This window comes from Stegastes partitus, unplaced genomic scaffold (assembly GCF_000690725.1).
Source record: "Stegastes partitus isolate 25-593 unplaced genomic scaffold, Stegastes_partitus-1.0.2 Scaffold161, whole genome shotgun sequence".
Taxonomy (NCBI): Eukaryota; Metazoa; Chordata; class Actinopteri; family Pomacentridae; genus Stegastes; species Stegastes partitus.
This window is the reverse complement of record NW_007577892.1, coordinates 98,437-111,935: the sequence shown is the minus strand read 5'-3', so window position 1 is coordinate 111,935 and position 13,499 is coordinate 98,437. Positions and strand designations below refer to the sequence as shown.

The window sequence follows — 13,499 nt, the reverse complement described above, 5'->3', positions numbered from 1 at the left end:
AAATGACAACACTTATCAAACACAACATTGGTCAGTACATTATCATTGTACCTTTAAATGTTGTCTTACATTTTATTCCTGTAGCATGGTCATAAAATTCAAATGTGAAGTCATGGACGGAAGCAAACATCAAAGAGGATGAAAGTACAAACTTGCTTTAAGTTTGATTCTAACTGGCACAGAAACCTAGAGGCAGCATATATTATTACAGTTCAGATGCTTGGTGGGTTATCAAACATGCAAAAACTGTGTGTTTGCAAAAGAGAACAATTTTTGTTATTCCAGTATTATCACATTTAGGGGCAGGAGGTTGGACCAGATTTGAGGAGTTGTGAAGGCTCCAGTATTGACACTTTTTTTTTTAAACTCATGCTTCACTTATCTGAATGACACATTGTCAGAAGTAAATGATAACCTGTTTCCTTACCATAGCAGCCTGTGACACACACCATACAGGGCGTGGCCACCATGTATGGGTGTTTCCGTTTATGCACAGTCCTTTTGTTAGTATTTGTTCCTTTAAATAATAAATAACCCAATCCTACCTGGAACGCCCTTCTGGTGTGATTCACCAACGCAAAAGTAGTTTCGTGTCATTTAATAATAATTTTTCAATTATATGTGATTAAAGCTGGCAGAGCCTATAGGCCTGTCCCGGCCCTGTGCTGCTGCTCCAAATGGTAGCAGTTGTTTTTGGCCATATTACTCAGACCATTTCAGTGGAATCCTCATGGCGACTCCTATTGTAGCAGACTTTTGTAAAGCCATGCAAACTATGCAGAGGGTTAAATATTGAATGATCTTTGCTGAAGAGTACAGCCTATCCACAGTTTAACTACAAAGGTGATGACTACACTGCGCAGGGAAGGATGGTGTGTTGATACACGTTAGAGACTGGGCCTAGAATGGCTTCATTGATTAACTGGCAGAATAGTACGTGCTCTCAGTTGTCAAGTAAATTATCTCCAGAGATATGTAACAGAGCAAGTATGGCAAGTCTGTGATCTTAATAGCATTTGCTTTGGTTGTTCCTTTTTTTCTATTTCATGTAGAGTTGTCCCTTTTTTTTTGTTTGTTTCTTTTTATTCAGTACCTTGATGATGTTTAGATCAGGACAGGCATCCTATATGTAGGACAAATAAATATGAATCTGTCACTTTCAGGTTTTTCTTAAACATGAGTGAAAAAATGAGACAGAAAAGGAATTGCCTTTGAACTTTATTTCAGTAAAAATATTTTCCAAAGGTTTAATTATTGAGCTTTAGGACAGTTGTTTTTTTCAGATTAGCTAAGATAACTGTTTCCACCACACAGACATGAGATTGGTTCTAATCTTCTTATGTAATTGTCAGACAGAGGGCATATATATGCACTTCCCAAAATTTGGATAATTTCTTGTAAATGTTTTTTAATGCAACAATATTGCAAAATAAATGTTAGCAACACCTTTACACTGTTGGTCATGTGTACCCTAATCATTCATTACTGTTTTGGCCATCACTGTTTTATTCTAGCTCTTCCCTTGTGTTACCATAGCGCTTGTGATACTTATTAGGAGAGCTTTGTACCTTCTACCCAGACTGTGAAGATTTGTATCTGTTGGATGTCATTGTAGCAGGTTAGATTTGTGCCTCTGTAGCTTAAATAATTACGTCAGTTATTGCTGTAGTGACTTGTGAAGCTGGGATTTATATAGTTAATATGAACTCCTGCACTTTCCTCTAACTAAAGTTGCTCATTGTATAACTTTGAGTTCTTGCCGAGTATATTTTTAGCATATGTGTCATGTTTTCTTTACTGCTGTGAATAGCCTCAGTTTATTGTGAGTTACCGTTGTAGGACTTGGTTAGAGATCAGATATCACTCAGTGGTTTCTGTTGGCTTGGCTGCTCCACACATTCATATATTCCATTCTATGTTGGGAAGGGTGTGTTTTTCAAGATACTCCATCTGTAGCTGTTGCAAAAAAAGACCATGATGTTGAAAGACACATCTAACACTTTTAGAGTTGTAGAACCATCTTTTAAACAAGGGAAGTCTAAAAAATAACACTTATTATAACACTTTGTGATCACTCTTTGGGTAATTTTTGTGGTATGTTTTAGAATCTGGCTCCACTAGTATGTAGACGATGCTGGGGAATTTGTAGTTAAGTAAGTGTAGTTTATCCCCAATCTTTTAGCTCAGGTTTGAATTGATTCTTTCTGACTGTTAAAAATAGCCTAATTGGAAGCTAATTCCAACTTTCAAATTGTACGTAAACGCGCCATTGCAGGATAGAGGTAGAAACGCTCTGCGAGTCTTTGGCTTTGTTATTTAGAGTTTGTTGGTAAAGCAAAATTTGCCATGCTACAGCTTCTGGGTTTTGCTGATAAATGAATTACTAGCTAACCTTACTTGACACCAGCAAACACATTATTGAATACATGGGGCATCTTGAATACCCACTGTCTAGACTACTGTATTTTTACAGTATACTGGGCAGCGCAGTGGTGAGGTGCTTTTCATTCAGTGTTGTGGTTGGATTTGCTTTCTCTGCAGAATTTGTGTACAACAGTTAGTTGCTCAGCCTGTGTAGCCTCATGGGAATCAATAGTGCTTTGAGTCACCAGACTAGTCACGGCTCCAGCGTAGACATCACTTTTCCAGTGGGCATCACTGAATTTATCCACCAGGCTCAGTGCAGCTCACAATGGAGGGGAGATGAAATTAAATGTCTCGCCTCACTCTGTGTCCTCTAACCTCCTATATCATTCTCATTGGGCATTGTTAAGTTTAGTCACTACCGAGTCTTTTCACAACCCCCACAAATGCCAGAAACATTTGACATCATACCCACAGAAAAGAGTTTCAGTGTGTGCATCACTTCAGAGGAGCCATTATAAATGCTTGTGCTTTGTTGCATGACCTTTGTGTGAAATTCAGATGTCGTTTGCAGAGTGCTAACTCCCAAATCTATCACACAGAATATTATTTCTTCCTCTTGTGGGACGCAGTTGATATCAGTTTTTATTATTTTGTGTCGCACGCCAGTCATACTATTTAGAATTAGTTTGGTATTGGACATTAAACATTGTGGTAAATGGAGACTAAATTCTCTGCCTGTAAAGCAGGTTTCAGTGAGATTGGCTTCCTCCTTTGTATGAACCAATCACTCTGATCAGTCATTATCCAGAGTTCTAAAAGACATGCCTCATTTCAGTGAATAGGGATGAATGACTGATGTTACTTTAGTCTAACCATCTGGAATAACACCGATTGTGCCATTTATTAGCCTGTGAATCTAGTGTTAGGTATGCCTCTTGTTTTGTATTCAGAGAAATCTTAATATTTCTTTACTTTCACATTTTATGAAATGAAATATTGGAGCTATCACTGAAAATGGTAAACAGTAACACCTCAGATTTTGCAGAAGGCTTCACTTCAGTCAGCACATCAGTCTCTGAGAAAGCAGAGCCGGGTCTGTTTACTCTGCAAATACACCCCCTTTCCAAACAGACACAAACACACACACACCAATGCAGTGTTCTGCAATCAGTTAGTTTGGCATGCTTTACTTTGTATTGGTTCATGCCTATGAAAACTATTCTGTTACTTTGGGTCAGCGTTTGAACTTATTCAATTTTTTCATGTTTTTCCACAGGTCAATGTTCGCGTCACCACGATGGACGCTGAGCTGGAATTTGCCATCCAGCCCAGCACCACTGGCAAGCAGCTGTTTGACCAGGTAGAGTGCATATTGTGCCTGCACTGACTCATTAACGTAGTGTTACCCTCTAAATATCTTGTGAGTTTGACTTTTAAAGCTGTTACAGACAAAATTGTGTAGAAAAGTTTAACATTTTGGCATCAGCTTTTGCTAGCTAGCCTGGCTTTGTGCCATGAGTAGAAAAAAATCCACATACCAGCACTTCTAAACCTCACTAATAAACATGTTTACTCTTTCTTGGTCAAAAGCAGTTTTCAGTCAAGCAGTGGAGACCAATGAGTTTTTACAGAGTAGTCAGTAAATCTAAATGATTATTTTTCTTTAAAAAAGAAAAAAAAAGCCAAAGTGATCATTTTATTTCAATTCATTTTGTTGTTCAGTTTTCAGTTCAGGTTGGAGCTATGAGGAGAAAAGATTTTAAAAAAGCTCTGAGCGCCTAATGATCAGACAGCACTTGCAGTGGTTTTGCCTTTTCTGACAGTACATCTTCCAGATTAGCTCAGATTTGTTTTCTTGTTAGGTGATAGGGATTTTGTTCTGCAGCTGTGATCTGCCATCCAAACTGTGGACAGTGTACAAAACACTTTTTTGTTGTGTAGTTTGTGAAGTATCCCTAGACTTTCTAAGCCTGGGGTCTCTGGAAACATCTATCCACCACCGAGTTAGACACTGCTGCAGCTGCCATTTTCTGTAGCACTGTAGCACTGAGTGCACCCGACCAATAACAGGAGCCAAAAACAACTGACATCATCACACAGCAATTACATTGTGATACAGAAGAACAACACCTGTTACAGTAAAGAATTTTAGAAATGAAGTGAGAAACTAGGGTTGGTTTAAAGTATTGATGTCCATACACTTTCAGCACTGACATATCTGATTACAGCGACTAATAGGGGTAGCACCACATTTGTGTTTTAAGTCTTGCCGACTCTGATGTTGCTTCATACTTTTGCTGCCATGAACAGTCACAAACTGCTGCACCCTACATTATCATGTGATGTCACTGACATAATCTGTGTTAGGAGAAAGTGTGTGCCCTCAGTTTTTGGCATCAAGAGTCCTTTCAGTCTGTATTATTAATGGTTTCAAGTGATGAAAAATGACAGTTTTACATAGCTGTGGTGAACAAATTGAACTTGAGGCATTTATCAACTAATAGTTAATGGTACAGGGTTAAGCTAACAGTAGTGAATGAAATCTGTGTGGTAAACAACACAGTGTCAGAGTAAAAGGTGTGGCCACAAAAGGAAACATTTTCCTTTTTTGGTTGTAGCTCTCTAGTGCAGGACATTGTGTTTCACCTAATACTTGTTCTCTACTGATTATCAGTTCTTGACAACTCACTCCAATTTTCTTTCATTTATCTGATTATTTAAAAAATGCACTATGTCTTGTTGTGAATAGGTTGTTTTATTTATTTATTTATTTAATTAAATAAATGAATGCTGCTACTATTTGACCTCACTTGGATTGTGAGGTCAAATAGTAGCAGGGTACAGGGTACACACCTGATGAAATTAATTTTAATGTTAGTTATTATATTATTTTCCCCTGTTACAGAGCTACAGGTCGCTATCTTACTGAAGAAGAATGATATTTTAATTTGCATTTTCCTCTAGTTATACGAGGTTATACTTAAGGCCAGTAGCTACAATCCACATGTAGATGACATGTCATTAGTGTGAGCTTCTCTGTGTCTTTATGACAGCGCCAGGGTAGCAAAGGCATTGTTTTAGCCATTTCCTGCATAACTCGTTTTTCAAAAGCAAGTGTAGCTGAATGTGTGTATTGTGACTTCACGTCAGGGGATTCACCTTTCATCTCAGCTGCATTACAGAAATGATGTCATGTTATGCATATTGCCTCCAAAAACCAAACTACAACAACAGCTATATACAGAAACTATTATATTTACTCTCTCTGCTCTCTATGAATTCCTGTAACTACTTGTTAGAATGGCTCCCAGTGATGTGTGTCACGGACTGTCTCTCACTCCCTGTGATAGAGACCTGTCTGTACAATTTACTTGTTTCAGCATGGGATACTATCTATAAAGTTCACTCCTTGTTTGAAGACAGCACTTACAGATTAATTTGGCTGACATTTAACTTGAGTTGCCATGTTGACTAAAGTCTGTCAGCACCCTGATTTAGTTTTTTAATGGGTGGCTTGGCAGTAATCAGTTGCAGAAACAGAAGTGCACTCAGAGTGTTTAACAGGTTCTGTGGAAATGCTGAGTAACAGCACTGAGCTCATTCACAGGGTGAGTGTGAGGCCTGGTGTGGCCTGTGTGGTCAAAGCTGATCATAGCCTTAGTCCATGTCATGTCGCTCTTAAAGAGAAATGCCTGCCACTCCCCAACACACCCTCATGCAGTTTCACTTCCATATGAATGTGCACTGCTGCTCCTTTCATTTTTTCCTTACGCCACAGGGAGAAAAATCACTCTTTTTTTTATGATGGTCACATTTTGCAGGTTAGATATGCTGTTAAGTTATATCTGTCTTAAGTGTATTGCCCCTTTTTAGACCACATTAGCCAACCTCACTGGAAGCCATTGTAACACTCCCTTAACTGTTCGCTTCAGTCGCAGTAAACGTATGTTCTGAAAGGAATGGATTCATTTCCCGAGGTCAGTACCCACCACTGCTTCCCATATCAAAAGACAAACTCCTTCATCTCCGGACTGGTCGATCCCTGTTTGGGGCCCGACTGGTTAAATCCCTCCCTTCCCCTCCTCAGTCACTAGAGGACTCTGGATTATTCAGCCTTGAGGATACAGTGAGTAATGCTGTTTCAGCCCAGTGGCATTCCTCTCTCTCACCGCAGAGCCTGAGCTCTCATAAACCAAGAGGAGAGACTTTCACTCATTGGCATGACTATAAGACAAGGCTGCAGACTTATGATATGCTAACTTTTCCTTTGTGGCACTACAATTTTTGCTCCTCAATATATGTAAAAAGATATTTTTCAAGTAAGAGCTAAAAAAAAAAAAAAACCTATTGAATTCAGCATTCTCAAAGAACGGCCTTACAAGGTATTAAAAAGTCCTCAATTTAATATATTAGTCTGAAATATTTTCTCTAGTTTATCACATACAGTAACATTAATTTTTTTGTATGTGGCTACAGGCTGTCAGGAGACGCTACACACCTGTTAACAAAAGCTGGGATTCTTTCAACAGTGATTTGAACTGCAATATGTTTTATATGAGTTTTGTTGTTGTTGTTGTTGTTGTTTGACTAATCCATTTATCCATTTTCTGCCACTGTACCAATCCAGATTTGTAACTGTAGTAAATTATATCATTGGAAATTATTGTTAAATTCTTATATCCTTATAATAAGTCTTCATTACTAGTTTTTCATTATTTTTTTGAGTATAAGACTGTAAAATTGGGATTTAATTACACGCTATGAGATTATCAAAAATGTCAAATGTCATTCCATAACGTAGAAACCAAATTTGGCGTTTGAGTGTTCTGATTTCAGTGACATACAGCAAGGCTTTGGAGTTCTTGACGTACATTGGAGCAAACTCGCAGCCCATTTAAGTCAAGGCAACCTGCCAAACCAACCTGCTGTGAGATCAGTTTACCAAACTTGGGCCCCCAGATTCAGATTTAATCCTTCTCTAATGAACAGTGTTATTTTTGGTAACCTTTACATGCAGGTGTTCATAATATGCACAGCATGTCATCGATGATAGTTTGTCTGTCAGATGTGTTGTCATAGCTTGCACTGAAAAATGGTTACCTCAGTTGTTCATTTAGGTATCTGTCTAGAAGTCGTTCTCTTTCTCTGTCTCGCACTCTGAGACCAATGAGTTTTATTACACATGAGATGTAGTCGGAAGTATGCTCTTATTTCAGGCTTCTTCTGGTGCTAATGGTTTGCATTAAATACAGTTCATCAGAAGGTCCCTGAATCAAAATCATTGATCTGTACGTCCATAGGTCAGTTCACCCTGGATTTTTTATTGGCGACTAACAGGCAGAAAGTTTGATTAGAATTTTCATCTTGGCTGGACCTTATCGCTGAAAATGAGCTTGAATAAAGTGCCGATATGTTGACTCAAACTTTACCCAGGCAACTTGGCCCCTCACCTGATGACTAGGTGGGCATTTAAAGAAAGACTTGGCAGAGATAGTCCAACTTAATAACACACATTTACACAAAAGACAAGATTTTCCATACTGTGCTGTTGGAAAGTGTATACAGTTGAGAAAAAAGTGTATATATCAAGGCAGTAGTGAGATTTCAATGATTCCTATAACTCTCAATTTTCTACGATGGAATGATTGAAGCACATGTATTTTGTACAAAAAAACAACAACATACATTTTAGTTTCTTCATAGATTTATTATTGGTCTTTTGGAAATATGACAAAGAACTCAAAAATATACATAGAAGTGCTAGTATTTGATTAAATGTTCCTTGGCCATTTTCACTTGGTTGCAGTTTTGAAACAGCCTTATAAGTGGTAGGCAGCAGACTCCCCACTTCAGTCTTTGCAGTCTGTTATGGAGTCAGACAGGATGCTGCTTATGCAGCACACCCTTGGTTATACAGTTTCACTCCTCCTCCTTGGCCAAACAATGGGACCACTTTGTTTAAAGACCAGCCCTGGTTGCTTTTTCATCTGCTGCAGCATATTAGAGCCAGCAGAGATGTTAGCTGTGTGATACTTCAGTGCAAGTAGAGAAAACATGGTTTATTTAATGGTCAATTTAGCAAAGGGTTAGTGAAAAGAACTACAGAAGGTTCTTCATCATCAAAACTTTTAGTCTCACTTAGCTGTGAGAATAATTATTAATCAGCATTGCTTAACCAATGAATGGCTCAATAGAAAATTAATTTACAACAGTTTTTCTAATTGTTTGAGCATTTATGCCATTTTGCTAAGAAATCAGTAAGGACTACAATGATTGTTTGACAGTAGTTACCAGGGAACCACCTCCCTGTCCAAAATCATTTAACCGAAAACATCAAACATGCAGTATTTAAAGAGAGCACTTTTGTCAGTCCTGGCAGTAGTTAACTGCATTGCCTTAGCCATCTCCACAGTTAGGCATAGGAATGTGTAATAGTGTGAGGGTAGTCCACTAGATTAGTCTGGTACCTGAGTATGTTATCTTAGTTACATTCTTCCAAAATCTATTCTACTGAATTCTACTGAATAGGTTTGAGTTCTCATCATTTGGCCAGACTAACAAGACACCTTGCCTTCTGGAAAGTTTTGACTGCAGATTTCCATAATGTTTTTGTCATTTGTTTTGACCAAAATTTTTTCGGTTTATCTAAAATGAGCAGCAGAGTTTGTAGCATTGAAAATAAATGTTGCAGCCCTACTATGTTTGAAAACTTGCTTTTTCTGGACAGGTGGTAAAAACCATCGGCTTACGTGAGATCTGGTACTTTGGACTTCAGTATATGGATGGCAAAGGTTACCACACTTGGCTAAAACTGGACAAAAAGGTAAGATTCAATCTAAAAATATGTGGTTGTTTTTATATTTAATCTCAGAGTAATAGGCTTTTTTTAATGCTCACATTAAGGAAAAATAATAATATAATGTGTCATGAACAGTAAATAAACTAGACCAGATAGCCCTATTTACACTTAAATGTGACTTATAGACTTAACAGTTACGTAACAGTATCATTCTGTTTTCTGTCATTTTTGCCCTTTTATTAAAGTGAAAGTCCATGTACCTACTGTCTGCATACATGTATACTTAGATTTTGCAACACAGTTCTCTGTGGAGTCGTATGGAGTAACAGAGAAAGAATGTATTGTTTTGAGGGGACGATACAATCAGAGCTCCAGTGTTTGCCATTCAGTCAATCAGTAGCCACCATATTGCAGTATGTGTATGTGCTGTACAGTTCCACTTCTGACATAGCAGCTGATTTTGAAGCCCTGCCTGGTTTTTGTCTCTGCTGGGGTGGGGGACTCTTTTTAACCCAAACTGTCTCAGTTTCCCTGAGTAAACACAAGTTACCTGGACTTCACTAACTGTTGTTCTTGAGTTTTGCATAATGCAACTAAGCAAAGAGGCCAGAGGATGACACCATGCCTGCAAATAACACAACTCCAGATGGTCAAGATTGTGTTGTTTTCATAGTTTCTGCATGATCCTTCAACTTAGCAGCTCCAGGGACCTGTTTGATTCTGTATTAATACTATCTGGAGTGGGAATCCACTGATTTCACATTTCGAAGTTTATTTTCATGTGTTAGGGAGTGTTTTGTCTCATACAGTTGTACAAAAAGTTCTTTTGTGACTCTGGGGACTCGTAGCAAATGTTGGCTGGGGTGGAAAATGTAAAAATGTTCCTCATCTTTCCTTAAGACTAGTGGTTTGAGAATAGGTGCTACTGGCGCAACACATCTAAAATTCAAACTGTAGAAGGCTAGATTGCATTGTCGGTAATGTACTTAGCAAGTTTTGACGAGGAGGATGAATGTGTGGAATAAAGTGGACAAAATTCCCATTTCTGCGGCATCAGCTTTGATATTTCAGTCTGTTGTGAATCTGACAGTGTTGTAGTTATGTGAGTGCAGTTCTACATTACAGGGCTATTTTAGAAGTTAGACCTGACTCTACAGGCTCCTATGACCATTAAGCACAGACTGTAAAACACGGTGAAGAGATTGAAGCTGCTTCAGTCTAATGGATTTGAAGAGAATTGTTATAATAAATGCCTTATTTACTGAAACAATGGTGAGAAACTATACTAATGTATCTATCCTCTTTGCATTTTATAGTCATAAACAAGGATCATTTAGAAAGACAGAGAGAGAGAGCGAGAGAGAGCGAGAGAGAGCGAGAGAGAGAGAGAGAGAGGCTTGCCTCAGTCAGCAGGAGTAAACTGTATGCTGACACAGCTCACCAGCAACACTCACACTGGAATATTCCCAGCCCTATTCTAAATCCCATATAACTCCTTCAATATTATTTATACGTTTATATACTTTATACAGCATCATGATTTTCAGCAGGACTTTGGCTTAGGTTCTGAATTATACACTTGATGAACTGACAGTACTGAACTTCAGCTTGCAGTACATTAGCTTTTTAATTTAACATCAAAGAGATACTTTAGCAATACTTCTAGAAAATATCCTTATTTGCTGTTCTCTCAAGAGTTAAAGAATAGAAGAGTGATCCAGGGGCTTCCTCATTACCACTTGTAGTAGCTCGAGCTAGCAGTCAGTTAGCTGAGCTTTTCAGCCTCTTATCCAGCTTTCCACAAGAAAGTGAACAAACACATTTAGAATATCATTGTATTCCTATTTTACTGACATAATTTGTTATATGATTCAACTGTGTTTTTAATTTTGCTTCAGGTGTCGTCTCAGGATGTGAAGAAGGAGAACCCACTGCAGTTTAAGTTTCGGGCCAAATTTTTCCCTGAGGATGTTTCTGAGGAACTGATCCAGGACATCACCCAGAAGCTCTTCTTCCTGCAAGTGAAGGAGAGCATCCTAAGTGATGAGGTTTACTGTCCTCCAGAGACAGCCGTGTTACTGGCCTCCTACTCCGTTCAGGCAAAGTTTGGAGACTACAGCAAAGAAGTCCACCGGCCTGGATACCTGCTGTCTGAACGACTGCTGCCGCACAGGTTAGATGTATCAATGTACTTAAAACAATGATTCGAGGATATCACAACCTTAATTTAAAAAAGAAAAAAAAAAGTTATGTAGTAATACACTTGGTTTATTAGCTTAAAGGCACTGCACTTGGCACTGACAGACAATATTTTAATTGCATAAAGAATAAAGTAATTATTAGATAAGAGGAAAGATGCAAGATGAAGATAGTACACGTTTATTAAACAGCTAAAAGATGCTCCAATCAGCAGCACTGGTGAACCTGCAACAAAGAAAATCACCATCTCCACACCCAAGTAAACTAGACAGGAGATGCAGTTTATGTAACAAACACTATTTCTAATTATTAGACAGTATTGCACCCATCAAGAAAATGTAGTGCTTTAGTTGTGCAGCTTAATAAGCTTCCCAGCACACAATGACTCTTTTAAATTCACATTTCAAGACATTGAAACTCTGGTGGTTTCTGTGTGTCCATCTCATGTGTCTAGAGGTGGTTGCCAAACAACGAAACAGTTAGGCTCAAATAACCAGAACAACAAATCTGATGTACTTAAGATGGCAATCTTTTCTATATCTTGCTGGTTTCTAGTAAAAATAGAAGAGATTTTTTTGTGTTTGTGCATTTAAGTATGTAAGTAGTATTTCTGTAAATTCCAGTGCACTGGGTGTTGCCAGTGGTGTTATTTGTGCCTCCCCCCCCCCCCCCGCGCCACTGTGATTTCCGACAAGTAATCAAGTACTAACTGAGACCAAGACTATGCATGAGGGGAAAAAAAGCAAAAAAAAAAATTGTTGCATACACTTGAATGAAAATGTTCACAATGTTACATAGCAGATTATGTGGTTTGTTCGTGGTTTCTGTATGGTGATGTAGCTGACTGTTGTACTTCTATCTCTCTGCCTGTAGAGTCCTGGAGCAACACAAGTTATCTAGAGAACAGTGGGAGGAGAGGATTCAGGTGTGGCACGAGGAACACCACGGGATGCTGAAGTAAGTAATGCAAACAACTTTGTACAGTGTACAGTATAGTGCAATACCAGTAGGAACTGGAAAGACTGATCATACCTTTTATGTCCTCATCTGTGTCTATTTTTGCAGGGAGGATGCTATGCTGGAGTACCTGAAAATTGCCCAGGACCTGGAAATGTATGGAGTCAACTACTTTGACATCAAGAATAAGAAGGGAACAGAGCTGTGGCTGGGAGTGGATGCTCTGGGACTCAACATTTATGAGAAGGATGACAAGTAAGCACGTTAACAGCCTTGCTCTTGCTGCCTGAACTGGCTCTTATTTTTTTAGCATGTTGCCACCTGCAGCCCTGTGACACAAAGTAGAACTGGCTGCACCACGTCCATATCTGTAATTATTCACTGTTCTTGTTTGTCAGCAGACAGTATCACAAGAGTAACAATGAAGGCCAAATGGATACAGACAGACTTTGATACTTAAAACCAGCAGCTTACTTTAGGTTCCTAGTTCCACTTCACTCTGGTGGCAAGATAATGTTACAGTTTAGCAAGGCAGCTTCCTCGCAAGGCAGCTTCCTCACAAGGCCACTAATTGAACCTGTACTGGCTGATTCTTTGGCTCCCCAAATCTGCATGATTTCATTACTGTAACTGCCATTGTGTTGAAGTTCATCCAGTCTTTCATTTAGCCTTACTTTAACTCAACAGAGGTATGAAAACTCCAACAAGATTGAGAAACACATTGTTCAAAAACATACTATGTCCTTGTGTAAGCCTGTCTCTGGGATCAACATAGAAAGCCTCTCCTCCACGGTGCCCTCTGCTGTAACCATGGCTACATCAACTGGTTTTTCAAGCTGTGCGGCACTTAAGAATGTGAGGCTAACCTACAACACTGTCTCTCAAATGAGGGCAGCTGGCCCACAATGCAGTAGTGCAGCCAAGGTCTCACTGAGGTGCAGCCTGAAGCTGAATTAACTCTTTAGGCACCTGCTGCTCCACTAACCAAAGTGCTGCTCATTTCATAGACAGAGTTTCTAAGTTCTTGAGCCAAGTCTTTGTACTTACGAGCACATATTGACAGTGTAGCTATTCTGATATCAGATTCACTTTTTTTAATATTGGTTTAATTAAAAAAAATGACCATTAATCCATCCATCCATCCATTATCTATACACCGCTTAATCCTCACAACGGG

At 38.8% G+C, this 13,499-nt stretch overlaps 1 protein-coding gene across 1 annotated transcript in view; it reads left to right on the top strand.

Annotated features, from left to right (window-relative positions):
- The window catches only part of ezrb (ezrin b), a 38,984-nt gene that overhangs the window by 5,653 nt on the left and 19,832 nt on the right, over nt 1–13,499 (top strand). Inside the window, exons 3-7 of the mRNA XM_008279501.1 lie at nt 3,644–3,727; nt 9,095–9,190; nt 11,065–11,339; nt 12,239–12,322; nt 12,431–12,577. Of these exons, the coding sequence (XP_008277723.1) occupies nt 3,644–3,727; nt 9,095–9,190; nt 11,065–11,339; nt 12,239–12,322; nt 12,431–12,577 (686 nt within the window). The remainder of the gene's footprint in view (nt 1–3,643; nt 3,728–9,094; nt 9,191–11,064; nt 11,340–12,238; nt 12,323–12,430; nt 12,578–13,499) is intronic.